Source organism: Brachypodium distachyon, chromosome 4, assembly GCF_000005505.3.
Source record: "Brachypodium distachyon strain Bd21 chromosome 4, Brachypodium_distachyon_v3.0, whole genome shotgun sequence".
NCBI classification, from domain to species: Eukaryota; Viridiplantae; Streptophyta; class Magnoliopsida; order Poales; family Poaceae; genus Brachypodium; species Brachypodium distachyon.
In genome coordinates, this window is record NC_016134.3 from 39610704 (window position 1) to 39637564 (window position 26861).

The window sequence follows — 26861 nt, forward strand, 5'->3', positions numbered from 1 at the left end:
TCTACAATCGTTATGTTGAACTTCAGCAAGGAAGCTATTGCTGGATCGAGATATTCCTCGGATACAAAAGACGACTATGTTGATTATGAATAGTTTGAGAACGTGCCAGAGACGTCCGTCGGTCCATATTAAGTGACTCAAATTCAAATTCATTCAAAAATTGACGTATCTATATACTTAAATACGTATACATGTAATATTTCACCACTTAATATGAAACGGAGGGAGTAACTAGACCTACTCCCTCCAATTATTACATATATCTAGACACTTTAGGCATAGATACATCCATTTTTGGGCAAATTTGAGACAAGAGTTATGAAACGGAGGGAGTACTAATGTTGGTCAATTCCATAAAGATGTGGGTCAATACTGCCAAATTAGGGACATTGCTAATGAGCTCAAATGTTGCACCACCAACAGGTACTCGCATGTCTCAGCAGACAGTATAAGGGTGATAACATAACCATCTCCCTACTAACTCTTTATCTTACAGAAGAAAAATACAGGCCTAATCTTACATGAGCAGGTTACCTACATAAAGGCCTAGTAATAAACATGCATGATCCAAAAGGGTTCAAGACTCCGATACAACATTCGTCCCCAACACTTCGAATTTTGGGTCAGACTCTAGTTGTCATAGTACACATATAAGACCATTATGGCCTCACATTACAGGAAAAACTGCCTCCCGCAAACAATGTAATGCAAATAGAGAATCAACCAACGAAATCATCGACGGGGAGCAGCGGGTACATGATGTTGCGACTTTCAGGCAGTAGAAGTATCTCCATTCTGAGCATCCTCTATCTTGGGTTTCAGTTCATCAGACGCATTTACTTCTCCTGGAGAACTTTCTGCTTTCCTCTTCCGGGTTAGCTCCGCCTCTACTGATCCAAATGGATCAGCGGCATGAGAAACTTGTTCACTTGCCTGACCCTCATGTGTTGGAGGAGCTGCCCAGGATATGGGGTTCGCTGAAAGAAAAACACCGCATGAGACAGGCAAAGTGGTGAATGCAGTTCCTTTGAATAAACCAGCCTGTAGCAGATAGACATGCTACAGCACAAAGGTCCACTCGAGAGAAGGTATTTTACTAGAGTGAGGAAACAAATCTAGCAAAGTTACAAGACAGATTCCTACGGTCACAGTATCATTAAACACTAAGTACCAATCTGCACTTACCAAACTAGTCATGAAAAGCCCCGGATACGATGCATCTAATGAGTGACAACAATAGCCAACTTTGTAAATATAAATGGCTGGAGTTATATCTAGAGAAGTATCGTCCTACTAGTGCCTACATTGTAGATCTCAGGTCGTTACAGGAGGTACCAATGGTACCCGGTAGTAGCCAACACATGTCAAGTAGATTTTAGGAAATTAGTTTTAGTGTTACCGCTGAAGTTGAACTGTTTGGATAAATAAACTTAATCCATGTTTATATGATCACATAACCTAATAAAGCAGTCAGAAACCTAGATAATTATGTGTTCATTTAAAATCGCAGATACACACCTTCCACTGGTTGAAGAGGCTTAGAAGTGATTATGTTTGCTTCATCACTTGGACTCGCTAACTTAGGACGCTTTTTGACATGTTTGACATAGTTCTCCCGAAGAGGTCTAGGTATCTGGAATGAAAATTGAGTTGATTTTACACCCTTCTCACCATACTCTGGATTCTCTTTGAGGTACCTGCAAAGCATGGCATTGAGAATTTGCATGTACAGAAGAGTCACATGCATAAAATTTAGAAACAAAAAGTAGAAATATTACGAAATTGTCTGGGCGCGCATGGTTTTAGACAAGCACCCCTTATCCATTGTTGGATCTGATAAAGGGAGGACTTTCGTCCTTCAGTTGATCTTACACTAGGCTGTAAAAATTTTATGGGCGGGCACCCACACACCCATGCACATGAGTTGAGTTGTAAGCTTTTGCACAATATCGCATGGCGCACAACTCCTTTTTTTTTACACAATGGACCATTCGCGACTTTCAATCTGTCCTTGTGCAAATTTGAATTGCTTGAATTTCCAGGGATCCCATTGCTATATATGTTTGTACAACACATCAAAGAGAGGCGATCTCAAAGTGCATCATAGCAGACCCATGTGTAGCAATCTTAATTATATACTCATAAGATTTGCAGAATTGGCCGTCCGTTCACCCTAGCTAACGAGGCTACTTCCTAGCTTATTAGGCAATCACTTGATAGCCACCCGTTCAATGTGATACATGTATGTATCCGATCAGGGGCGAACCCAGCCAGGTGATTGGGTGGGGTCCACCCCACCCAATAAATTTGAAAGTCCTTTTATGATAAGTAAAAAATGTAAAATTAGGAGGAAAAGAGAATTGTAGTGTATTTGCCCCACCCAATGTTGAAAATACACTTTTTCCCACCCAATATTGTAAATCTGGGTCCGCCACTGTATCAGATCATCTGATCATAGTTGGTTTGACGAGTACTTTTGAGACAATTATTTTCTCAAATAAATATTGTAAGATAATTCTATTTACAATAAAAAAATTTAAAAAAATATGAGCACATAAATATTTTAAAAACTCATGTATGTAATATATATTTTTAATTCCATAGCAACACACGTGTATTTAGCTAGTTAGTCTAATGATTCTGGCAAAGGGCGCCCACAGATAAGACAGTAGAATCCCAAAACAGATGCAATGAGCAGAATCTATTTCTAGATTATCTTGGAATACTATTTATTTGCAGTATTAGTTATAAAAATGGGAGAGTAAAACAATATATTATTTGCATTGTAAGTGCATCGTCAAGATGTTGTGGCTTCACATAGAATTTCGAGGAAATAAGACCGGCAGATTATTAAAATGGAATTCAAATGAAAATTTGAGAACAATTGCAGTACATACTTATCAACTTCAACCTGTGACCTCAGTTTCCTCCCGGAAGGAGAAGTATAGTACCTGAAACGAAGATAATGGCTAACGAGCATTACAGAAATTTCAGTAACAGCGAGGAATGTGCAGGTTTATACTAGTACAACATATGAAATGTTTTTCTTGTCCTTTTTCTTTCTAAGAGCATAAATATTACCTATTTTATAATTAAAACAATTTAATACTAGAAGCCTGGAAATTTCAGCATTAATCAAGAGGACAGGAGAAGACCTGAGCTACTTATTTTAGTGGGTCCACATTACTTCAATTGTACAACTTTTGTTGTTTGCTTAATCCAGCAGAAGGTAGATGATTTAAGTTACTGCAAATATACCATTCCCGAGCATAAGAATAAAATATTGTAAATTACAATTTAGGGTCTTTTTGGTTTGTACCAATTACAACCCTATCAAAATTTGGTAAGATTTGTCTTGCCAATTTTTTTGGTCAAGGATTCCTTGACCCTCTGCCAATTATTTGACAAGAATCTGTGAGAGAAATGAGATACCTCATTTTGGCAACCAAAATTTTGGTAGTGAACCAAACAAGAACAAAATAAGCATAGGCTGCCCATTTTTTGGCATGACTGGCTGGGGTTACCAACCAAACAGCCCCTTAGAAAGATGCTAAATTGAATGGGCATGAATCCTATTATGGAACAAATGTGAAATGTCCATTAACTAAGATGGAAAGATATAGCCTCTCATCTTTGCAGCTCATATTACTTGCTGTAATGAGAACTAGGAGGGTCCCTTCCCTTATTTCTACATTTTTCACCACCTCATGTTGCCTTAATTCCCAGCTGCACCATACAATCAGCAGTTGTTTTCGGTCATGCTGCCTGATAAACTAAAGCTATTGGTCTCTCTTTTCTAGTCATCGATGGCGATATTTACACAGGAATCTAGAAAAAGAAGTCTACATGGCAAAACTCTATCATAGAAGAGTTAAACTGCGGCATAGATTAATATCTCCTTTTAGGAATATGCTTCAAAGACAATGAATGTTATGAGAGACGGCACAAGGACCTAGACCTGACCATGACACATGTGACTTGCGGCTGATACTAGAATCAATGCACTATGAACCAAGTGGCCAACCATGCTGGGTCGGCAAAGCTTCTGTAGCAGCAAAAATTAGAAGTATGTGCAGTGTGATTCACTGATACAGACAATTAGTACTATTGCAATGTACTTCCTGTACAAAGTCTTAAAAAATTTGAGTATTGTTTCTAAAAATATGAACAAATTATATTCACATTTAAAAACAATTGGTGGGTCGCATAACTTGGGTCCACCCTGCTCTGCGGCTCTACATGGAGAAGACAAATTATTCCCAGCCTCAAAAACAATGACAAGAAGTCGTTTATAGAAACATGTCAAGAATAAATGGGTTTTCGTGTTAGATTTGTCTTTCCTTGATTTAGATCGAAGTGATAAGAACAATCCAAATAGGCCTTCTCATACAATTTCTGCACCTTCGAATATGATAAGGGTAATTAAGCGACTAGTGCAATGCAATCTAGCACAAACGAATCATCCATTCTACGTAATTTACTTTGTTAGATCTACTATAATATTGCCTCCTTCCGAGTTCATATGGTATTATGGTGCCCATGCTTTCAAAATTTGATTTTAACCATCAATTTGACCAATAAAATGTAGCTTATATGCCACAAAATTATTCCACTGGAATCGTATTCAGCAGAAATTTCCAATGGTATAATTTTTATGGTAAATAACTCTTTATTAATTTTTAATTGATGGTCGAAGTTAAAGCTCAAAATGCAAGAGCGCATTATAAACTGGGAAGGATGGAGTAACTATAGTAGAAACTATTGTACTTCCCAACCATTGGCATAGCCAGAGGAGTGCCAGGGTGGTCCATGGACCACCCTGGGATTTTGGTCCAGCCCAATATACTTCTATAATGTCAGCCCAAAAAATAAAAAAGTCATCCCACAGACAATCTGATACAGTGGGTTTAATCTAAATGGGCTCAAGGCTGAAGCATCGATCGTGTCTCGGAGACTGGACCGTTGATCCATACTTCGCTGATTCCCCTTCTTAGTATATTGACATGTCCTCTAAAAAAAGTATATTGACATGTTACATCGTGGCCAAAAACAATTATTGGACCACCCTGGTTTTAAAACCTAGCTACGCCACTGTTCCCAACATGAACTCTCCATAACTGAGACACAGAGAGGATTGGTCTATGCAACTTATAGAAGGTACGGTGCCGAAATACTCAATAAGAAAATATATTTGACAATATACTGATAGCTAGTTGAAAAGGAAAGCATTAACTGTGAAATTATCAAATTAATATAACATACACTAAACAAACTGCAGTAATTCACTTGCTGTTTTTATGTAATTACCCTAAGCATTGAAGACTGGTTTCAACATCTAGAGGAAAGATGGCAGACAACAAATAATGAAATGAATGTCCTAGCAGAAATAACCAGACCAAAGAAAATAGGGCAGTGACTGAAAAGCATTACTCACACATCTGCAAATTTGGTGCCTCCTTCACCTCTTATTCTAATCTGCCTTTCCCATCCATTAGGGGCTCGTGCAATATTGGGTTTATCAATAGCCCAGAGTCTGCTTCCATCCTGAGATATATCTTCGGGGTCATCACATGTTACATCAGGTTTCCACTCACGTGCTCGTTCACACTCAAAAGGTTCCTGTATAATGTGCTCACGTATTTCTTCATATTTCTCTTTTGTTGGAACAAGTCTCCATTTGAAACACTTTGCGCATTGGATAGTGAATGCCCCGATACATGGAGATCCACGGTTTGGCGTATTAGAAGGAGTTGATTGCTGCAAAGATGGGGAATGGTTTTCTCCAAATTCATCTTGCCCTTTATCTGATGTTTCAGACTTTGAAACTACCATTTTATCTAATGCACCTTCAGATGTGAACTCGTCATTGTCAAATTGGTGGCCATCTGTACCAGACAACATTGTCTGGCTCTTCTTCAGTGCTTGAGTAGATTTAGAACTGTCCATTGTTTCTTACACAATTTCCTGGGCTGACTTAGTACCTGCATTTGGTAATCCATAATCATAAGAACTCGTGCTATGACAAAAATGATGTGGAACATGCATATTTTATGGAAATCAGATGCCCACTCACTGATAGATATCGATAAGAAAATCTCGAATCAACTGCAAGATAAATAAAATAACTATATATGTCTCCCTAATAATTACTTTAACTCTGTCCATTTGTTATGTAGCAACATCAGTATGAACACAAAAACCTCCCAAGCACACACGAAATACAAACATGTAGATGAAATATCGCAATCAATGTGCAAAGTACATACAGACTTTGGATTAGTGAAACCAATGTGCAGAACATCAGGCAAATATGAAAGTATATGGTCTGGAAAGTCAATCCTCCTGCAAATTTAACAATTAACGGGAAAGGAATTGGTTAACAGCTAATGTGGAAATTGGAGAACATGGATGGCAATTGGGAACTGCATGTGAATGAGGAAATTGAGGGGATTAAAAGAGATTTGCTCCGTGAAACAGGCTGAACTGTGGTATCAACAGTCCAACAACTATAGTTTTTAGATTTACATTATCATTTAGTAGCCTCTTCAACATAAATTCATAAAGACGTAACTCCGATGGATCCTTTTGCTAAGTCTTATCCAAAAGACACATTTATGGCATCGAAATCACTGCGGTACTAAGGTGATTTAACAATCTGACCTGCTTAAACAAACATACTGATACAAAGGTTAGTACTCAAAACGCAAAGCTCGGACAGCAATAGAGACTTTTTACTACTTCATATGTACCGATCAAGGTTCTAAATCGGACGCTAAATCATTTCGCGGCGGCATCATCTAGCCACAATAGTGCCCGCTATCGCACCGCCACGTACAAAAAATTAGCGACAGATCTAAACTTATCCGTTATATAATGAAAAAATTAATGCAAAATTAGAGATTAGCGTAGATTTCGCGTCAACTGTCATAGCGTCACGCCGATACTTCCTTACCGCTATAGGTTTCTATGGTACCAATAGCTAGAGCGATTGCTCATATCTATGATTCACGGTGCAGCCTTGTCATGTGGGCTTAGGAGCAACTCGACGAGATGCCCAAAAGGGTTCCCCATAGCATTATTTGAGGACTAAGAAACGGGCTCTAACTGGTTCCCCATCGCAACCCCCAGTTTCAGCCGCGCCCCAAATCGCCTTAGGGGCGGCTTCCCTATCCCTGCGCGCAAGATCGGGATTCCAGATCCATCAACGAACTCAAGGGAGCATTACCTCCCGCCAACGTACCTCTTCCCCTTTCCCGTCGCTCTCCTCTACAGCTTGCGTCCCGTCGCCGCCCTCAACAATCCCGCCGCCGCCAAGACCAGTTGTTGGATCCGTATGGGGATCGATCCGGACGTTGGGGTTGGAGTCGGGGGGAAGTTTGCTGGCCCTGCTCTCGTCTCCGCGGGGGGAGGCGAAGGCAGGCAGCGTTGTGGGGCGTGGGAGTGCCCCTTGCAGGCGGAGGCGACGGCCAAGGGCGCTGGATCGGGAGTGACCGAGTGAGAGGTCCCAGAGAAATCTGGAGACTCGGCTAGGGCTGGAATAAAAAAAAAAGAGTGGCGAGCTTAGCGAGGAAAACCCAAAGGCCCACTCTGGCATAGCTTTTGCTTCGGCTTCTCGCTTTCAAAAGCCACAAGCTGTCTGTCGAAGACAGCTTCTGGCTTCCAAAGGACCTAGCTGGCTAGCTCCCACAGTCACCAGAGAGAGAGAGTGCTTATATAGAACTAAAAGGATTTATTTTTAAGCATCATTGTTTATTTTCAGAGGTGTCTAAGCACGTGTCCAATAAAAACAGACACCATGCTCAAACAAAAATCGTTTATTTTTCAAGACACCTTTCTAAGCACCTTGCATTATATTATGTCCTAAGAGAAACGGAAGCATGCAAAAGTTGTTTCTCTCGTTGCGGATTTAGGTTGTGCCGAAAACTTGACTCAAATTCGGATATAGATCAGTAAATCTGAGCTAGCCTTTTCTCTCGTCGCGTTAACGAGTTCAATGACTCGCCTAACAAGTACAATACTTGTTAAAGTCATTAATATTAATATGTTTATTATTATTTAGCTACATGTTTATTATTTCTACTAACGGTAATATATCATGGTCTTTATTTACACGATTATTAAATCTATTCATGTTAACAACCAACTCGAGTATTTATTGAGTCGGGCGGAGCTGGGACACTCTACTCATTAAATTAACAAGTCGAGTAGGTTTCTTAGCTTATCGAGTTTCGAGAGTGATATCCAAATGTAGTGGGTCCGTTGTAGCACGTTTTAATAAATAGGAGTATCGAATCCAACTAGGAGCCGAAAGAATTGGCATGTCAAATCGACATCTAGGTAACCATAAATGTTGCAAAGATTGTTGTGCAGTAATTGTTTGTGTAACTGAAAACAAACAAGTTTAGAAGTGGCCGACCCTCCAAAAATTGTTTGAGGACAAAACTGAAATTATGGTTAATGATCAAATGTCTCGCATATTTTACTAACCACATGCTTCTATAGTTATTGTTGTACGAAACCATTTTTTTTCCTTATATGGGTAGAGCCGATGCCAGGTACACGCATATCCTTGTCAATATAGCACTTGTGGTTATATCCAAATAAAGGTAATACCACTGTATCCAAATACCAACCATGTGCAAGACGAATATTAAGGCAAAGCCAGACATCTTTAAGAGTCTAGGTCTCTAACCACTATGTTGTAAATACAATATTCAAGAAACTGTTTCTTCTAAAATCCAGCCTTCCTTCCTCAATTGATTTCATCATGATGTCACCCTCTAAGCCCATAAATAGTGAAGTAGCATGTAGTCGATATTCCTATAACGCCATTAGAGAAAAAACAACACAATGTAGAATAATCTAGCCATCTTAATTACTGCGAAATCATATTGTTGTTGTTTCTCGACAACAATTAGAGTAAGGGGTGTCAAAACTCGATGGCACAAGTGCATAAAAATAGGACGTGTACGTCAGTCTTATAGCGAAGGTCGCCGTACATTTGGACAAGGTGACACGTCGATGATTTTTTAATAGGTTTAGTTTACCCTGCGGGTGCGGCCTAGTCCTATGTGTAACATCCCCAGTTTAGCTACTAGTTTATAGGAGTTTTAATGTGCATCACGAGCATTGCATCGCGTCATGCTGAAACCTGAAAATGAGGGGAATTTAAAACCTCGATTTAAACCGCTTGAAATCAACCCCAGACTTGCAACTCAAGATGAGTGTCCTTCAAAGACTCTGGATTTTTGTGGAAGCTTTTGTTTTCCTATTACAAAGTGCTCTGCGAATTTTCAGAATTTTTGAAGCAAGTTTGAGCGCTCAAACAATTCAAAATTGTTTGATTTCAAAAGGAAAAGAACCTTTACCTTAGTTGGGCCAACCCAGCCCAACTAGGCCCAGCTCGGCTAGCAGCCGCAGCCCAGCTCCCTTCTCCCTTGTCTGTTCTCTGTGTGCAACTGATGTGTGGTCCCCACTCGTCAGGCCAGTCATCTTCAACCTCAAGTAGCTGCGTGTCGAGCATCTTGTGTGCGTCTGCCACGTCGCGCGCCTGGTCCTCTAGGCCGACCGTCCTCGCCCAGATCATTTCCACAGCGACCGCCCCAGTCCCTTGAACCTATCCGTTGCCCCTGCGTCGGGTTTCGTCAGCTCACCGCGACGTAGTCGACGCTGAACTTCTCCCGGCCGCCCCTCTTCCGTCGTCCATGTCGACGCCATAGAGCTCGTCCCTGAACTTGATACCTAGCCATAGATACCGCATCGTCGCGCCGCACCCAGATCCGCAAGACTCTTCTCTAACCGTATTCTCCGCTCGCCGGAACGCGATCGGCATGCCGCTGTGTCCAGAGCGCGCCCGCGCGCCGCCGCCTCGCGCCGTCGCGGCCATCGTGCTCCCCGAGCCGCGAGACCTTGCCAGAAAGCTCCGCCTAGTCTCTGTGAGCCTCCCAGCCAAAGGAATCGTCCCCAAGCGCCAAGAATCGACGCCATCAAGCTCATCTTCTCCAACTCGGTCTCCCGCCGCCGCCGCGTCGATCTCCTCCGCCGGTGATCCCCGGACTTCACCGAGACCCTCCCTAGATCCGCGCAAACGTGTAGAACCTGTTGGTTCTCGAGCCCCGGTCGCCCCGAGCCGTCCCTGCGTCGTCCCTCTGCATCGACCGCCGCCCGCCGCCGACGAGCTCGACCGTGCGGTGCTCCTCCAGTCGGTCCGACCCCTGCAGAAGCTTCGTGGTGAGCTCCTCTTTGTTTGCCCCTAGTCCCAGCCCTTCTCGTGCCCCGTAGCTCCCTGCCCGTGCACCGCCTGTGCCCGCCGCCGGCGCGCCTCCGGCGACGTGCAGCAGCCCGCGCTGCTCCCTTTGGTAGCAGCAGCACCCTGCTCGCCTCTACCTAGCCCCAGCCGCACCGTAGCGCCCCTCCGGCGAAGCTCCGGCGAGGCAATAGGAAGAAGCCCACCGGAGCAGTGCTCGGTCCGGTGGACCCCACCCGCAATCCTGACCCCACCTGTCACCTGACATGCGGGACCCACTTAAGTTAAAGAGAATTAAGTTAAATGAATAACCTGTAGTGGGTACCATTGTCAGTGGACTTGGTCAACCCCAACTTGACCCCACCTGTCATGGACTGGGTCTAGTTACCTAGTGTATGACAGAAGTTGGGTATAGGAAGAAATAAATAACCTGGAATTTCAGAAAAGAGTTAAATGGCACTTTAACTTGAGAAATTCATAGGAAAATCACCCTAACTCAGAAAAATATGAGCTTGTTATAGAAATGCTCACAAGAAGATAATCTATCTGCTGGTAGCATTTGCATTCATGTTAAGTGAAGATTTAAACCATAGGTTTAAATACAAGTGTAACGACCTTTGTAAATTCAAAACGAAGGTTATTAGAAATGCTCTATATCGGGCATTCAGACTCCAATTAAGTTGAGACCAATTGCATTAGTCTTCATTTTGAATGTACAATGCCATGTCATGCATTTCATGTCATGAACATGCTGGTGTTTCTGCAGTACTAGTAATTGCAAGTTGTTGCTTCTTTTCCGGTGTTTTCGCTTCTTCGCGATAGTCTCCGGAGATGATGTGTGTCGAGCAACAGCTGAACAGTGCCAAGGCTGTGCCGAAGCACTGGACATCAGGCAAGCAGCCCCCTCCTTTGATCATGTTGAATCCCATTACTTTCAAATTACATTTGTTTTCAATTGTTATAGATGCATTCAATTCAACTACTATTTTCCATCAGATAGAGGGTTAAGCCTATCCTTTGCATAAGCTTGTTATCTGTAACCTCAATGCCATGTTACCTTCCACATCCCAGCATGACTTGTCGTGGTGGTGTCACGGTAGATACCATAGGATGGCTTAACTTGGGGCTGATGGACGAAAGAGGAACCGGAGGAGGGAGGACGTGAAGGGAAACACGCACATATGCTCAAGCACACACAGATTTACCCAGGTTCGGAGCCCTCTTGCCGAGGTAAGACTTCTATTCCTGCTTTGTTGTATTAGCCGAGATAGGCAAGCTCTTACAATGGCGCTCCTTGAGCTGTATTCTTGAGGGAGGAGAAGAAGAAGAAGAAGGGCGAAACCCTAGATGGCTAAGTGCTCTCTCCCTCTCCAGGGAGGGGTAGTGCTCTATTTATAGGCCGCCCATGTCACACTGACATGCGAACCGAGTACTAACGTCACCTTCCTTGGGCCTCGCCGGGCACGCGGCTTGGTTCCCTCCGGGTGGCACCGCAGGGGACAAGACAGCTTTACTTTTCCTGGCACCCTGCAACAAGTACTGCTATCCTCTGCCGGCTCTCGTCGGAGATTCTCTTTTGGTGCTTCTTTTGTGCAGTCGCCTGGCACCGCTACGTAAGCGGCGACTGCTTTTCCCGTGGTAATGATACCGCTGCTTTACTTTGCGCCGCGCGGTCAGGATAAGACCGTTGAGGGATCTCGGCTCTAGCCGAGATCAAGGGGCTCGTCCTTATCCTGCAAACTCATAAGATAAGATAGTCGCGCCGGCATACATCCGGTATGCCGTCTTAACGTTAGTTTGGCTTTACGATGCCGGCATACTTGACCATGCCGGCTTTGCCCTCGTCATCTCGGCTAGAGCGTGTCGTCATGACCCTACCCGGGGTCATCCCCCCGACATGACTAGAATTGCTTCTTGTAGTTTAGCAAGCCTTTATTTTATGTGCTATATGCTTAATTGGATTGATGAATCTAGTTATGTGGTGGATAACCTTGACTAGAATGGGTAACAGGGCAGTCAGAAGACAGAGGCCCTTAAAATATGATCAGTTAAAGGCTTAGATGAGGGGCCACGTTGGAGAGCGTGGTGGGTTGTCCCATCTTTGCCGTTTAAGGACCGGTTTCTGGTTACACTGATCCAAGACGAGCGTACTACCACACGTCGGGTTATGGGGCCCGCATCGACCTAGCATGTCTAGGTTTGGTCCATGAGCTACATCTAGTTCGAGTTTTCTTGACGAGAGTAAAAGAGAAAGGGAGTGAGTAAGGGTGGCTCGGCAAGGCTTCTCCCAGGAGAATGGTAACTTGACCCAGACACAACTTCTAGGACCATGTCCGAGGGACTGTCAGACTCGTGATCATGGATCGGCCCATTAGGGTGGCTCATGGATTATGCCAAAGCATTGCAATAGTCGTGGACGACCTCCTTCTGCCGACACACCCTTTGAGTGTGATGCTAGCGCAGGCAGTAGCAGACGGTTGGCGTGTGTGGGTAAAATTGTACACCCCTGTAGGGTTCAATCTATTCGAATAGCCGCGTCCTCGGTTATGGACGACTTGGAGATCTATACTTGAATTAGACAACTTGAACAGGTATAAAGCTTGACAACAACAGTGTGTCGCTACGAATGGCTTCCTCGGGGTTGAAACGAGGGGGTGTTTGTGGCACTGTTTGGGTGGTGTTAGTTAAGATAGAGGGTACTCAAAGTTCGCTCTCTTGTCCTCTCTCAAAACTACTCAGTAGTCGCTTTCAACTTAGTAGTCTATTGAAAGAGTCAAAACTAGCCTTGTGCTTCAAATAGTCCACATAAAGCCCTTGTTGATACCTGCTTCATCTATTACTACGTTGATGTAAGTCTTGCGGAGTACTTTTGTACGCATCTTGCTTTATTATAAATGATCTGGGTTCAGCGAAGAGCATCCTTTGGATGTTTCCTGCTGGAGATCAACGACGCCTATAGCTTGGAAGTCCCAGCGGTGGTCTGGGAAGGGTGTGGTCGCCATCTGCTTAACCTCAAGCCTTCTTAAGGCCTTTGTTAAGTTTGTACCTGTCAAAGGTACCTATTTGTTTCCGCCGTGTGAGTTGCAACTTGGTCGTAAGACCCACGATGTAATAAGTTGTTAACTTTGCTCGATTAAGAGTTGTTTGGTATATTACAGTTTCTGTCGTAGAGTTACTGTTGTGATACCTGTTGTTTGCGACATATGTCGTGCGTGCTGCGTGTATGGTTATAAGACGTGCGGTGTATGTAGGGTTCGGAGTCTGGTTCATGCTTAGTTAAGTTGTGACATGATGATGTGCAAGCGAGTCCACCTGTCAAGGGATTGGGAGCTATATCACTCTGCACGGTCGTCCTTCGACTGTGATTGCTTTGAGTTGATGCTCTGCTTGACTTGTGGAAGAGGAAGCTATATCACCTCGCACAATTTACAACTGTGATCGCTTTGGGTTGACGCTCCGGGCTCTTCAGGACCATATCACCCCGCACAGTTTTCGCACTATGATCGCTTTGGGTTGAAGTCCTGGCTTGTCATCAATCACTTCTTAATCTTTGTATGTGTCAAATTCTAGGTCCGAGACTATGTTAGGAGATCGCGGACATCGTTAGCCAAAGTGTTTCGGGTCGATCGCGGCTACCCGAATCACTTAGCGAGAGATTGAAAGGGGCCCCCTCGTACTTGGGCCGAACGAGGCTTCCCAAGTAGTGAGGTGGAGATACCCTTAGGACTCTAACCCGACTCCTTTCCTTCGGGCTCGGGCCGAACGAGGCTTCCCGAGATCTCGAAACTAGAGCTCTTTAAAGAGGCTCTTTAGCCCTCTCTTTTTGAGTTTATTCAAGTTGAGAGTGAATGGTACATGCCCTATGGGGGTATTTAGGGCCTGTTTGGATTGAGCCCCACTTAGCCCTACCAAAATATTGGCATGACCAAATCAAAGGCATGACCAAAACATTGGCAGCATGTGCTTGTTTGGATTGTAGCCATGGTGCATGCCAAAAGTTTACTAATCATTGGCTTCAATTTGGTTGATGTACAAATGTGCCAGCAATCGGGGAAAAATAGCAAAGAGAAATATATCAATCGAGCACAGGATTAAAGGAGTGACATGGATGTGATCAAGAAACAGCAAAATCAACTACTCGTAGTATTTAGGAATGAATATTGCAGAACTAGCATATCGCTGCCGCAAAACATAACAAGAAATAAATCACACAATAGGAAAAGGGGATCAACGTGGTTATGATGGGAATCTTGAGTTCTGACCATGCGTGTGCGATTTGATCCTTGGAGAGAGGGGAGGAAGAATCGTGGAGATCGGCCTTCACAGAATCATGGCTGCCGGAGCCGCGCTCCGACGGCAGCTACAGATCTAAAGACTCTTTCGGTTCTCGTGGTGTGCAGCTGAGGAGAGAAATCAAGACGAGAAGATTGCTGCTTCGGTAGTATAGCAGGATGAGAGCTCACGCAGGATTTGGTCGCCAATTTGTTGGCGGACGATTTCTCCGCCGCTGCTGTGCCCTCGCGTTGGCGAAAATTAGACGTGGGCGCGCCCGAGGTTGGCAGGGCGTACAAAAACTGGCATCGATCCAAACGGTGACCAAATCTCACGGCGTGCCAATTTAGTGGCAAGGTCACCATTGGTACCGATCCAAACATGCCCTTATAGCTTAGTGGTCCATCACAAAAAAAACATGGATACCCTTGAGGGAGAGAGAAAAATGGGGGCAAAATGTTAAAAGTAGCTTCTTGCTCCATATCTTTTGTGTGCACTAAGTGGGGAAAGTAGGGGTTGTGTCCATAGCTTATGGGTCCAACATGTACCAAAAGCCTCATCCCTACACCTTTCTTGGCCCCTACTAAGCTCATTTCTCTCTTTGACCATGGCATCAGAGGCTTGACTTGTTGACTTGTCTTGATTGTTGCCATGTAAGATTGACCGCGCCACGTAGCCATCTTGAACCTTGTCGGGAAATGTTGACTTAGTCGTCACCACGTAGGATTTATTGCCCGGCTCATATAAGGGTTTTATTTTACTACAACACATATAGAAACCATGACTTATGTTTGTGGGACAAGCAGCTTCGACGACAAATTTGCGCACTCCGGTGGAAACACTTGATCCTAGATCAGGCAATGTTGACATGTGCTTGCGTCGTGTCCTTGTTGAATATGGTGGGTCGAAGTTCGGTTTTGGGATGAAAATCTCGAGTTCTTTGTTTCAAAAAATATATAAAAACCATGATAATTTCTCTTATGTTTTGAGGAATTCAGCGAACTACTCACAAAAATAGTCCACTGTTTTACTGGATTAACTCTATTGATCGCCTTAAGGCAGAAAAATCTCTTTCCTTGCTTGAATACTTCAGAAACCTTTCGAATCAAATAAAATATGCAAATTTCAATCTAACGTTCTGGATAAGGATGGGTTTACTTGCAAAAGGAGTGAACGGGGCAAATCTTGCCCACTCCAGACGCCCTTGTCTTAGGACCAACAAAGCGCATGGATTCAACCAGAGGCTCCGCCACCGTTCGGGCCAAGAGCTTTCTCGACCCTAAGATTTTTCCGCTGCACTAGAAACCCGGTGAGAGAAAAAACTATTGAAAATGGATAGAAAGAGATTGGGACTTGGGAGGGGCTGCAATTGGGATTCTCCTATCCACGATGTTGATTGCATCAAGTTCGTTATAAACTGATCTAGCATGTTTGAGCGCAAAGATAAAGTATTTGGATTAAGATCCTCACATGTGCGTAATGACACTTTAAGTCGGAGGGTTTGTTTCCTAGATAGGAGTATTATTTGGAACCATCCTAGATACTTTTCCTGCCATTCTGTTGCTTTCACCCTGAAGAGGCAGAAGGAAAAAAGTCCTACAAGACCCACTGTGAATAGATGATCTAAAAATTTTGAGATCTAAGTTGGGCCTTCAATTCAGTTTGCCTTAGCAAACTCCATACAAACCGTGCAATTGCTTTAAGAAAATTCTACAAAATGTCATATATTGGAGGTGTGATGCTTTACAAGCGTGCAAAATTTTGAGTTGAAAATAAAATGCGTTGGAAAAAATTAAATAAAGAAATGTACAAATAAATAGTGTCAAAAAAAGAAACGGCATATTGGTGTGGTGGCGGAGTATCCAATTTTGTCTTTGCATAAAAAAAAGAACGCCCACTATTAATACTGAATTGTTTTTTCTCAAACGCAATTGAGTTTGGACTTGAATTTTACACATGTATAAATACATACATATGTAAAATATCTAGCGTGTATGTAATTTCTTTTTAGAATCTTTTGAACTTCTCGATGAAATTTGCACAGTTCCAGGCATATGCCGCCCGTTAGAGCTATATGCCCCCCAATAGCTAAATTTAGGAATTTGGGCCCAAAACCGTCCTCCAGCAGTATCTCCATCCCTTTCCCCATATGAAGCAGAGCCCCAAATCCAGGTCGGAATCCCCCATATGGAGGATCGAGGTCGGGATCCCCCATCCGTCGACCACCGATGCACTGCCGACGCGGAAGGTTCCCTCCCGCCGTTTTCTCCGCCAGCTACACCTCCTCTCCCTCTCCCGTCGCCATTTTCTCCTGTGCTTGTTCCCTCGCCGCCGGTTGCCGTGCTTGGACGGATGGAGCCGCCCCGGATCTGGAGCTCGGGTCGTCGATCGGTTGCTGGCGGCGATACATCGGCGCTGGGGAGGAAGCAAGAGGGGCGGCGGCCATGGTGACGGGTGAGGGCTGGGAGGAGAGGACGCACTCAGCCTGGAGGGGAGGCTGGCACTGGCCATGGTGAGTGGCGGCGGCGACGCTGGGCATGGTGAGGAGCGGCCGTGCAAAGCATGGGGATGGGCGCTGGAGGCGGCGCTGTGTAGGGGCAGGGGCACGGGCAGAGACGATGGGCAGGGGCAGGGGCGGCGAAGTCCAAAACGAGGAGCTCCTGATTGGGCCGGAAGTTTGAGATGTACGGGGATGAGGAGTAGAGGAGCAAGAAGGTGTACTACTATTTGTATCAATGCACTACAATGCATTGCTATTTCTATCAGACGTGTGCGTTTGATTTTGTAAATTGAAGCATATTTTTGTAAAAATAGCACCGATAATTTATAAAGAAGAGTTGGATTGATGTAATTTAAAAATAACACTGATTTTAAAAATATAGCGGTATAAAAGACTTCGTAATTTATAAAGACTCTTAAATAGGTGTATTATAGTCTACTTACATAGTTTATTATGACTAAAGTAAAACATTTTTATTTTAATTATATGCCTTTCAAATCAACTCATTTGAAATATTGAAGTTTGGAAAATTAGTAGGAAGATATGATTATAATATAGAGATGTGAATTATAAGGAATGATGTTTGGAAATCTGCGGAAGAGAGTTGAAATTTGAGAGAAGAATATGGGATAGGGAACCCCTATTATGAGATTTGGGGATGAGATTTGAGAAAGCACAGGTTAATTAAGTCCTTAAATTTAAGAAAGGAGTCTGATCTTTGGAGATGCTCTTACAGTTCGCACCGTAGAATATTATTTTCCATACATCGACCCCAAAATACAACATAGACCACCTCCTTTGATCCTTTCCACTACTGCAACAAAAAATGGAACCCACCCAAAAACAAAATTGAAACCCAAGAGCGCTTCATCTTAGTCGACGTCAGCAGGTCAAGCTCATCTTCTCGGTTCCTCAATCTCCTTCCTGCTCGGGCTTCGCCACTGGGAACATGAAACAACGTAACGTACGTACAGCAGCTAAAAGGCACCATGGAAGTACACCGCCGAGTACCGACATCTGCACCTACGCTCTCGTGCTTTTGCAATACAATTCTCTGCCTACAGTCGCCCTGCCAGCCCGCGCGCGCTTCACCATGACCACGCCACCGGGCTGGGCTGGTAGCTCGCCGCCGGCATCGGCGGCTGCTGTACCATGCAGTGCGGCGGCCACTGGTGCAGCGCCTCGCGCTGCGCGCCGGCGCCGACGGTCGAGAGTTGGCCGGCCCTGTCTTGCTCGACTTCCATGGACGCGCCTTCGCTGCCTTCCTCTGCGTCCATCATCGCGGTGACCGTGGCCGCCGGGGCCGCTGACTGGAACTGGGAGGGCGCCCATGGGACCATCGCCAGGTTGGAGCTCTCGCCTGCAACGAGCCCCTCGAACAGAGCCCGGTTGTTGCTCGCCTCTTGCAGCATCGTTTCTGCATGATCGGATCAATCTCGGTCAGTTTTGATCGACCAGTTGAGAACATGGCAATGGAATTGAATTGGATTCGAAACTCATACAAAACGAGCTCTAATTACCAACGCGGCTTGAAGAAGAAATTGGCAGTCATGCGGGGAGGGGATATCAGCGAGACGTACCCTTGAGCCCGTGAATCCAATACGGGCTTACGCGGAGAGAAGCGCCCCGCCGGAGCGGGCCGAGCAGGAGGTTGCGCTCTGCCTCTGCAGGCCTGTACAAGACGATCGCCCTCTCCTCGTTGGCCGCCGGCGCCACCGCGGCCGCCACGTCCACCGGCACCGGCACGTCGCCGAACATCGGCACCTCCACGCCAAAACCAGCCACCGGCTGCGTCAGCTGCGGCGGCGTCGGCACAACCGGCGGCACATCAGCGTCCTGGGCGCACCCAAAAACGGAGACAGACGCGCAAATCAGATCCCGGTGTTCGATCGAGAAGGCAAAACGAACAGAGAGTGAGTCAGATTGGGTTTCTAGGTACGTACGAGGCGGCGGATCTTGGTGGCGCGGGAGGATATGGGGAACCCGGGGCCGTCGTCGTCCAGCCACAGCTCCGGCGGCTCCACGCCTTTCCTCTTCAGCACCGGCGCGGCGTCCAAGTCCATCACGGGCGCTTCTCGATCGAGGAGCCAATCCAGGATTCCTCCAGTGCGGCGGCGGCGGCGGTTCCGTTCTGGTGTTTGTGTGCGTGGTGATTCTGCTTCGACGGCTGCAGCAATGGTGGCGCCGTGGCGGGGTAATTAACAGGAAGCGAAGGGAGAGTTGGAGAAGGTTCACGGTCACGGCGGCGCTCCAGAGCGCTCTAGAACACTTCCGATCGTTTCTTCGCTCTTCGGACGGAATACGGGGCTTGCTCAGTGGCTCCCACTCCCACCAGGCGCTGCATTTCCATTTGTGCCATGTGTCGCGTGGGTGTTCGGTACTTCGGTTGCATTATCGACTACCGTCTCGTCGCTGTCTCGAACCTAGGCCAGTGGGCCTCGTCCTCCAGATTCAAGGATCGGGTGCCACTTCATGCGCACGTTAAAATGAACAAGCCGTATCCATCATCCAAACGGGCCAGTTCAGTTGTAACGCTGCTTCATCATCTTCTTTTTTTCATTTTTTTACTCGTGCTGAAATGTATGTCACGGACGGAGTAAATTAAGTACGATTGACGCTCTCAAATTAAATAAGCGTTTTAAGAATCGCTGTCTCAAATATTTGCGGAGAAATTACGCATTTGGATGTCTCGAGCTGACATGGCATAATTTGGGCCGTTTTGAGCCAACTAGACGCTGATTTGGAGTTTTGTTTTGGAAACGAACGCGGATTTGGAGTTTGAGCCCGTTTCAGAGCCCCTCGCCAGTTCGCCTCCCTTACTTTCTCTTGCCCGGTCTTTCCGTTGCCGCACCGGGGGCTATCAGTAGTCCATCAAGCTCTCGGGCCACCGATTCCCCGTGTCCACGGGCTTGGTGGTAGGCCTTTTCGATGCCGGCCCACCCATGGGTATATAAGTCCAGTCTAGCTGGCCCACGGCATAAATCTACTAAAGCCCATTATGTTTCCAGGTACGGACATGTCACTTGCATTTACAACGTCAAATCATGCTCCAGAATTGAAGGAAGCCTGGAGGTGGAGCTAGCGACAGACAAGAAAAGCAGCGCGTGTGGAAAAAAATGCCGGTAGTAGTGGTGTTTGCACCGGTAGATTAAAGAAGTCCCCTTATCGTTCCATTCGTATTTTTCTCTAACAAAAGCAGAAGCACTTGGCATCCGGATCAGCAAATCAAAGCAGTTGCCTGCTGGACTGCACACCACACCGGCCGGTTGCTAGGTGAGGTGCCACGAGTCCATGCACACCTAGCTTGTACCGAGACGGCCTCCCGGCCAGGTTCGTTTGCATGGAGTCAGCCATGCACCTATCTGCTTACTCGGCCGAGTCTGCCAGTGCATCCCACGCAAGTATGTTCCTATGGATGATCGGCTTGCTTTCCTCCTGGGTTTCGGTTTGCCGCTACCTCCTCTCCATGCCACTTTGCAGTGAGACGACATAGTAGTTTATTAATATAGTGCGTTGAGGTATACCTGTGAAAGGCAGCCGTTTTGCTTTTAGTGTTGCTTTTGCTCAGAAACCGACAAGCTCTAGCTTATTGGATGACTCGATCAGTAGGAGAAATGGTTTGTAACTTTGTACTGTATTTGACATCCTGTTTATATCTTAGTTCTAAAAGAACTTGCACATACAATATACATTCTTCTCTAGTGCATGCCGAAACTAGCTCCATTTGACATCCTGTTTTTGGTTTGATCACCGACAAAGGACAACTATATTCTACATACTCCATAATAAATTTCCCTAGAACTAAGATATACTGCTTTTATGATCTCTACTACTCCTTGATCTATATACTACTCCCTCCGTTTCATAATTCTTGTCTTAAATTTGCCCAAAAGTGAATGTATCTATTTTTAAAAAGCGTCTAAATACATGTAATATTTTGACAAGAATTATGAAACGGAGGGAGTAGTATATATGTTGGTGTGTACGGAGTATTCACTAACACGGTCTGCTAGCTACCGTTAGGTCACCGGGATAGAAAGAAAAAACGGTCATGGACTCATGCATGGTACATATTTTGGATGTTTTCCAATATTTGGAAACCGATCAGGGCGCACGGTTTTTAGTACCTAGCTGGAGTAGTTGCCTAGTGCTATCACACGTACGTAACAATATGCATGGCACTGAGCTTTCGCGTCCCAGAATTGCATTCTAGCTAGCGCGCTGGCCCCATAATTTGCCAACCAACGCATACATGCATCGCACACATTCGCACAGCAACCATCGACATTGAACTGACGCCAGCTAGTTCATTGTAGCGATCGCGGCCGATACGGGCCTTTAGCTAGTGACCAGTGACAGTGAGGCAGCTGATCTATCGAGGGTGACGAGGCGACGACCACCGTTGAGTCCGCGACGACGCAGCGTCGATCTCAACGTACGTTTGGCCTAGCTGGCTTCTGCTCCTTCCGATCCAAAATAAGTGTCTCAGTTTTGAATCAAGACTGCTAGTTCAATCCTAGCTCAGAACTGCGACACTTAATTCGGATTGGAAGTAGTACTAAACTGGAAACACACTCTCAAAACCACTAAATAGTTTGCGCAAAAAACAAAAAGAATAAACAATAAGCTGGAAGTTTTGGGTTATTTTTGAGAAGTCATACCTCAAGAGTTGTGATTCTTTGAGAAAATTAGCGTCGACAGTGAAATTGACTCAAAAGTTAAAGTTAGTTCCTACTGCCTCCGTTCGGCTGTTGCTCCTTCTGTTCATAAATCTAAGAAATTATATCTTTGTCTAAAGTTAAGTTTCTTATAATTTGACCAATTTGTAGTAAAAATATGTCCACATTTAAAATATCAAATAAGTATACTAAGAAAATATATATATCATGATTGATTTAATAAAACTAATTTAAAGTGGTAAATGTTGGTAGATTTTTCTATAAATTTGCTCAAAATTTAAGAAGTTTGACTTAGGACAAAACTAGAACCTTTTTACATTTAGGAACGGAGCATTGAGCTTGAGCAAACCAGATTATAACAAGTGTGGTTATATCTCAGTCGTCTGATTTTTAGACAAAAAGTTTAAATCTCAGTCAGCGCATCAGAATCGATGAATTAAAATCTAGATGACATCTTTACTCTTTCACTCCCACGTGCTGACATTGGATTAAGGTCCGATGGCTAAGCACGTCGACCGATCTGTAACTGAAAAACACGCAATTTCTCAATAGCAAAACTGTATAACTGATCCTCAACATCCACTAGCACACAAAGACAAATCAAAAATGAATTACTTGCGACTAGGAATATGTATATCCAAATATAAAAACATGTAAAAACTGTTCAACCAACACGAGATTATGCCACCGTAATGCCATATCCTAACCCAACTAAAAGGACTCCTGTCACACCTGAAATACGGCGTGTTGTTCAGTCCGATAAGATTATGTCGTTGTATGTCCAACAAAGATGTTTCTGCAGTGTCCAAACCTAGAAATAAACGAGTTGCTAGCTTGGAAATTAAAAGAGACAGCAATGTTAATCGAGGGGACCCCTAACTCAATAAACACTATTAATTACGACTCCAGTCACACCTGAAATACTGCATGCCGGACGTGTATTAGTTCTAAGTGCTTCCCACGTCACTGTGATAATGGGTTTGCCAATTGGGGAGAGATTAAGAAAACAGAGTCAAGCCAAAGTCTCTCTTAAAGAAGCGATTAACAATAATATCTGTTGGAACGTAGCAGCAACGGGTATTGATCTTGAATCAACGTTCTAGCGCGCGTGTAAAAAATCCAAAATGGAATCTGATACTAGAGGAGATTGATGGCTCCCTATGCTAGCTAGCCAACTCGTGTGCGCTGCCCCGTCAAATTACTAAGGTTCAGAATTCAGATGGCTTCCAGTTTCGGCCCGTGCCCTGGCTGGCTGGCAGCTGGCTGATTACCGGAACTTGTAAATGCCCTGGTTAAAAGTGAAACTAACTCGATATTTTTAAATGAAGTGTAAATGGACAAGAATTATTTCCGGTATCTCACATAGGTCCTACAACTTTGAAAATCATCATCTAGATTCTCAAAGTATACTTAGCGCGCTAGTGACTCATCTAGGTGATCCAAATCAATGAATCATCTCAAAAATAGTTCGGCTCAATAATCAGCACGCCAACTAATTTCAACTGATTTGGATTTTTTTTCTTTTTTGCGAAAAACTGATTTGGATATAGACGAGTCACTAAGTGTACTTTGTGTACCAATCTGCGATGACTGTTTCCAAATATTGGAAAACATCCAAAATAGATATTGAGGACCTCCAATACACTTTATCACACGAACTGAAGGCCACCGTCCGCCCTAACCGATATGATAGTGACCGCCGGGTTTCAGGCGTATGCTTATTATTCCCGTGCGTGGCCTTTTGCGGGAATTAAACGGGAGGAGGCGATCCAAATGTGTACGTATATCGAACGAAGCGCGGCGAGTCGGTTACGCTAGCCGTGTCGCGCGAGCCGGCCGGTTACCTCCCATAACGACTTACCAACGAGTACTCCAGTTGTTGCGCGCTGGTGCTAGGTGGCTAGGTGCGCTCTACGTAACGGCTTCAAGCGGGAGCGCCGGCGAAGCAACGGCCTGAACGTCAGATGCTCAACCAGAACTGAACGGAAGCCACTAAAACGGCCACGAAATCAGTTAGGCGCCTATGGCGCGTCTCGAATCCCAGCCGGCACCATCTGTGTGTGTTGACCAGCAGCAGGTCACATACGTGTGTTCCCCTATCTCCCTCATCTAGTTCTCTCTTCGCTCGCTCTACGCCTACATATGCTCACAGCTCAGCGGGAGTGGATCTGGGAGTGTGTATTTGTCAAAATAGTTATTTCTCTGTCAACAATCGTAACCATCCAATCAAGATTTTTTTATCCATCGGATCTACATTAATCTTACATAAATCTCAATGATTGAATCAAAAGATTGTTATCATCGACTAATAAATAGTTATTTCTCAATCGCCTAAGAGATAGCACAACCGTTTTTCATTGTACTTTTTCAATGGTTTATTTTTCCTTATATATGATTTTCTATTATATTTTTCGTTGTTTTCCCTATGAGTTTCATTATTATTATTTTTGAAAATCAGCCAAGGAGCTGATCAATTGCTTACATCCGAAACCTTACAATGCCTGACAATATCTGGCCAGACCTCCTCCGGTGCCGCATGCAACAGCATCCCCGAAGAGCTAGAAGAACAGCTAAATTTTGCCAGCAGGTGCGCAGCATGAACCTGAGCACGATCAACCTTTGTCGCGAGTTTCATTGATATTTTCCTAGAGTGCAAACAGTGCAAAGTACACTGCATATTTGCATGGTACGGAGTAGAATAGAGCTGTCGAAAAACGCTGTCATACAAAAACTGTGCATGAACAGTTTTTTTTGCATTATGCACTTTGAATGGCTGTGACTGGGGGCTCATCTCGCTGAGAACGAAGTGGTAGATTCTTTACCTAACTACCTATAAATGCAGATTTGCCTACACATGTCTTCCTTCTTCTGAATTAACAACGGTTGAATAAAAGGAATGAAGAACGACGTTACGTACGTAGTTTCCGACCCAGGATCGCGCATTACTATCATACACTTATTTTTGACGCTGGCCTTGCGTTTGGGCACTCTTTGGGTCGTGACTCATGGTGGAGATACCGATCGATCGATCGATCGATCAGTCTGGTCGGTCGATATACACATCGTGTACGTGTCTGCCTTTATCTCCCCTCTTTTAATTAGCTGATCAATTCATCACTAGCAAAGAAAAGATGGTGGCCTTTGTGTGAGATGCCACTACGCCTATCTTGCACCCACCCTGATCGATCGACCTCTCTCCCCCCCAGCCCGCCTTCCCCTATATATCAACGCTGCCATACACGGACAGGTAGATAGATAGCTAGCTCCACACGGTTCATCACAAGAGCTAAGCAAGCATTAGACGTACGCAACTTCAAATTTCCGTTTTCCCCCAGCTTGGAGTGACCGACAAGTGTATAGTGTGGCACACTACCACACACATATAGATCGGTTATTAGAAGACGGCACATCTTTGAGATCTCTTGATCGACCATGGAGTGGAGGGACAGCTTCCTGGACCTGATCCTGATCCCGCTGAGCCTGCTCCTGCCGGCGCTGTACCACCTGTGGCTATGGCGCGCCGTGCGCCGCAGCCCGCTCTCGACGGCCTTCGGCGTCTACGCGGCCGCGCGCCGGCTGTGGGCGGCCGGCATGGTCAAGGACAGCGAGAAGAAGGGCGTGCTGGTGGTGCAGTCGCTGCGGAACGTCATCATGGGCTCCACGCTCATGGCCACCACGGCGGTGCTCTTCTGCACGGGCATCGCCGCCGTGCTCAGCAGCACCTACGCCGTCAAGAAGCCGCTCAGCGACGCCGTGTTCGGCGCCCACGGGGAGTACATGATGGCGCTCAAGTACGTGGCGCTGCTGCTCATCTTCCTCTTCGCCTTCCTCTGCCACTCCCTCACCATCTGCTTCCTCAACCAAGCGAGCTTCCTCATCAACACGGGCGCCATCGGCGGGGAGCACGGCGAAGACCGCCTCGGGCTGCCGCCGGCGCTCGCTGGGGACTACGTCGGAGAGATCCTGGAGAGAGGGTTCACGCTCAACTTCGTGGGGAACAGGCTCTTCTACGCCGGGGTGCCCCTGCTCCTCTGGATCTTCGGCCCGTTGCTCGCCTTTCTCTCCTCCGTAGTCATGATCCCCATACTCTACAACCTCGACATGGTCAGCATCAAAGGGGAAGGAGAACATAGCAGTGGCTGCGTCAACGCCAAGAAGGGGGACACCAACGGAAACGGCTGCCTGCAAGTCTGACGAGAATGTTCGAGATGATCCAAACCACCCGACGGCCCGGCCAGCATGCATGCAAGTGTTCAGCTAATTAAATTAATGGAGGAGGAAGGTGTTTTGATCTGTCTTTTGCATGCTTATATCAAATTTCAAATATATGTATGGATATAATGGATCGATGGTGCTGATACAGTAGACTGCCGCAATTGGTAGTGCAGGCCGGGTGAAGCAGCGTGTGCGCAGGGTTAATTTCTAGCTAGCTTGTCAGGGTCTGGGTGCATGTCGTGCTAGCATGCAGCTGGGGTGATTAATTGGGAGTGATCTTGACTTTGACATGGAACACATGCATGCGTGTACTTAACTAATTGTCCTCCTCGTTCTGAGTGTTCAGTTTGGTTTATGGTCTCAGGTGACAATGTATGCCTGCCGATGCCACTACAGGGCGAATATGTGTAGGCATATTGCTAGTTGGCTTTATATCCATGTGTCTGTCTGTCCTCCTCGTTTTGGCATGCATTTCCAATGGCGTGAAGGAGCATATGTGATGCGCAATTCCGTTAGACAAATGCTCCTACGCCACCAAATCAGTAACACTTGTAAAACAGGGGAGAAATTCATATTAATAAAAATCAGAGTATTTCAATCCATGTTAGCTACTCCCTCTTTTTCATAATTCTTGTCTCAAATTTACCCAGAAATGGATGTATCTATTCCTAAAAAGTGTCCAGATACATGTAATATTCGAAAAGAATTATCTTTTTTGGAGCCAAAGCCCCGCCCAGTTCCATTTCATTGAAATGAAACACAACAGTTACAGGAGATGTTCAGTTTTCATACCAACAAAAACAAACCAAGACCCTAATGGGAAACCAAACAAACGAAGATGACAATGAAATCACAGACAAAGCAAGCGACCGGACTCATCATTCTCACACCATTTCGACAAGAATTATGGAACGGAGGTAGTACCTCACACTGCTTTGATCGATTTTTC

At 45.2% G+C, this 26861-nt stretch overlaps 3 protein-coding genes across 6 annotated transcripts; 1 reads left to right on the forward strand and 2 right to left on the reverse strand.

The window, feature by feature from the left end:
- Positions 1 to 362: 362 nt before the first annotated feature.
- LOC100832702 (methyl-CpG-binding domain-containing protein 2) lies at positions 363 to 7534 on the reverse strand. 4 transcript variants are annotated; one of them, XM_003578308.4, is made up of 5 exons: positions 7241 to 7534; positions 5435 to 5981; positions 2898 to 2951; positions 1519 to 1697; positions 363 to 977 (listed from the first exon to the last, which is right to left on the reverse strand). In XM_003578308.4, exons 2-5 carry the CDS (start codon positions 5944 to 5946, stop codon positions 772 to 774), a joined length of 951 nt encoding a protein of 316 aa, XP_003578356.1. In that variant the 5' UTR covers positions 5947 to 5981; positions 7241 to 7534; the 3' UTR covers positions 363 to 771. The 4 variants fall into 4 exon arrangements, with proteins under 4 accessions (XP_003578356.1, XP_010238312.1, XP_010238313.1 ...); XM_010240010.3 differs by having other exon boundaries at positions 2898 to 2969; XM_010240011.3 differs by having other exon boundaries at positions 2898 to 2969; positions 7226 to 7534.
- Positions 7535 to 17702: 10168 nt separating this feature from the next.
- Positions 17703 to 19364, reverse strand: LOC100832085. The gene is made up of 3 exons (XM_003578306.4): positions 18962 to 19364; positions 18599 to 18854; positions 17703 to 18435 (listed from the first exon to the last, which is right to left on the reverse strand). The coding sequence occupies exons 1-3, from the start codon at positions 19079 to 19081 to the stop codon at positions 18107 to 18109; spliced, it is 705 nt and encodes a 234-aa protein (XP_003578354.1). The 5' UTR covers positions 19082 to 19364; the 3' UTR covers positions 17703 to 18106.
- A 5565-nt stretch (positions 19365 to 24929) lies between these two features.
- On the forward strand, positions 24930 to 26512 carry LOC100831783. Its single transcript, XM_003578305.4, has one exon. The coding sequence runs from the start codon at positions 25130 to 25132 to the stop codon at positions 25889 to 25891; it is 762 nt and encodes a 253-aa protein (XP_003578353.1). The 5' UTR covers positions 24930 to 25129; the 3' UTR covers positions 25892 to 26512.
- The last annotated feature ends 349 nt before the right edge of the window (positions 26513 to 26861 follow it).

Coding starts and splice junctions, on each gene's coding strand:
- LOC100832702 (XM_010240010.3), bottom strand. CDS start 5,946: ATGGACAGTTCTAAATCTACTCAAGCACTGAAGAAGAGCCAGACAATG. Junction 2,970..5,434: donor GGCACCAAATTTGCAGATGT/GTGAGTAATGCT, acceptor AATGCTCGTTAG/CCATTATCTTCGTTTCAGGT. Junction 978..1,518: donor GCCTCTTCAACCAGTGGAAG/GTGTGTATCTGC, acceptor TTTTTCTTTCAG/CGAACCCCATATCCTGGGCA.
- LOC100832085 (XM_003578306.4), bottom strand. CDS start 19,081: ATGGACTTGGACGCCGCGCCGGTGCTGAAGAGGAAAGGCGTGGAGCCG. Junction 18,855..18,961: donor CCACCAAGATCCGCCGCCTC/GTACGTACCTAG, acceptor GGGTGCGCCCAG/GACGCTGATGTGCCGCCGGT. Junction 18,436..18,598: donor TTGGATTCACGGGCTCAAGG/GTACGTCTCGCT, acceptor CCGATCATGCAG/AAACGATGCTGCAAGAGGCG.
- LOC100831783 (XM_003578305.4), top strand. CDS start 25,130: ATGGAGTGGAGGGACAGCTTCCTGGACCTGATCCTGATCCCGCTGAGC.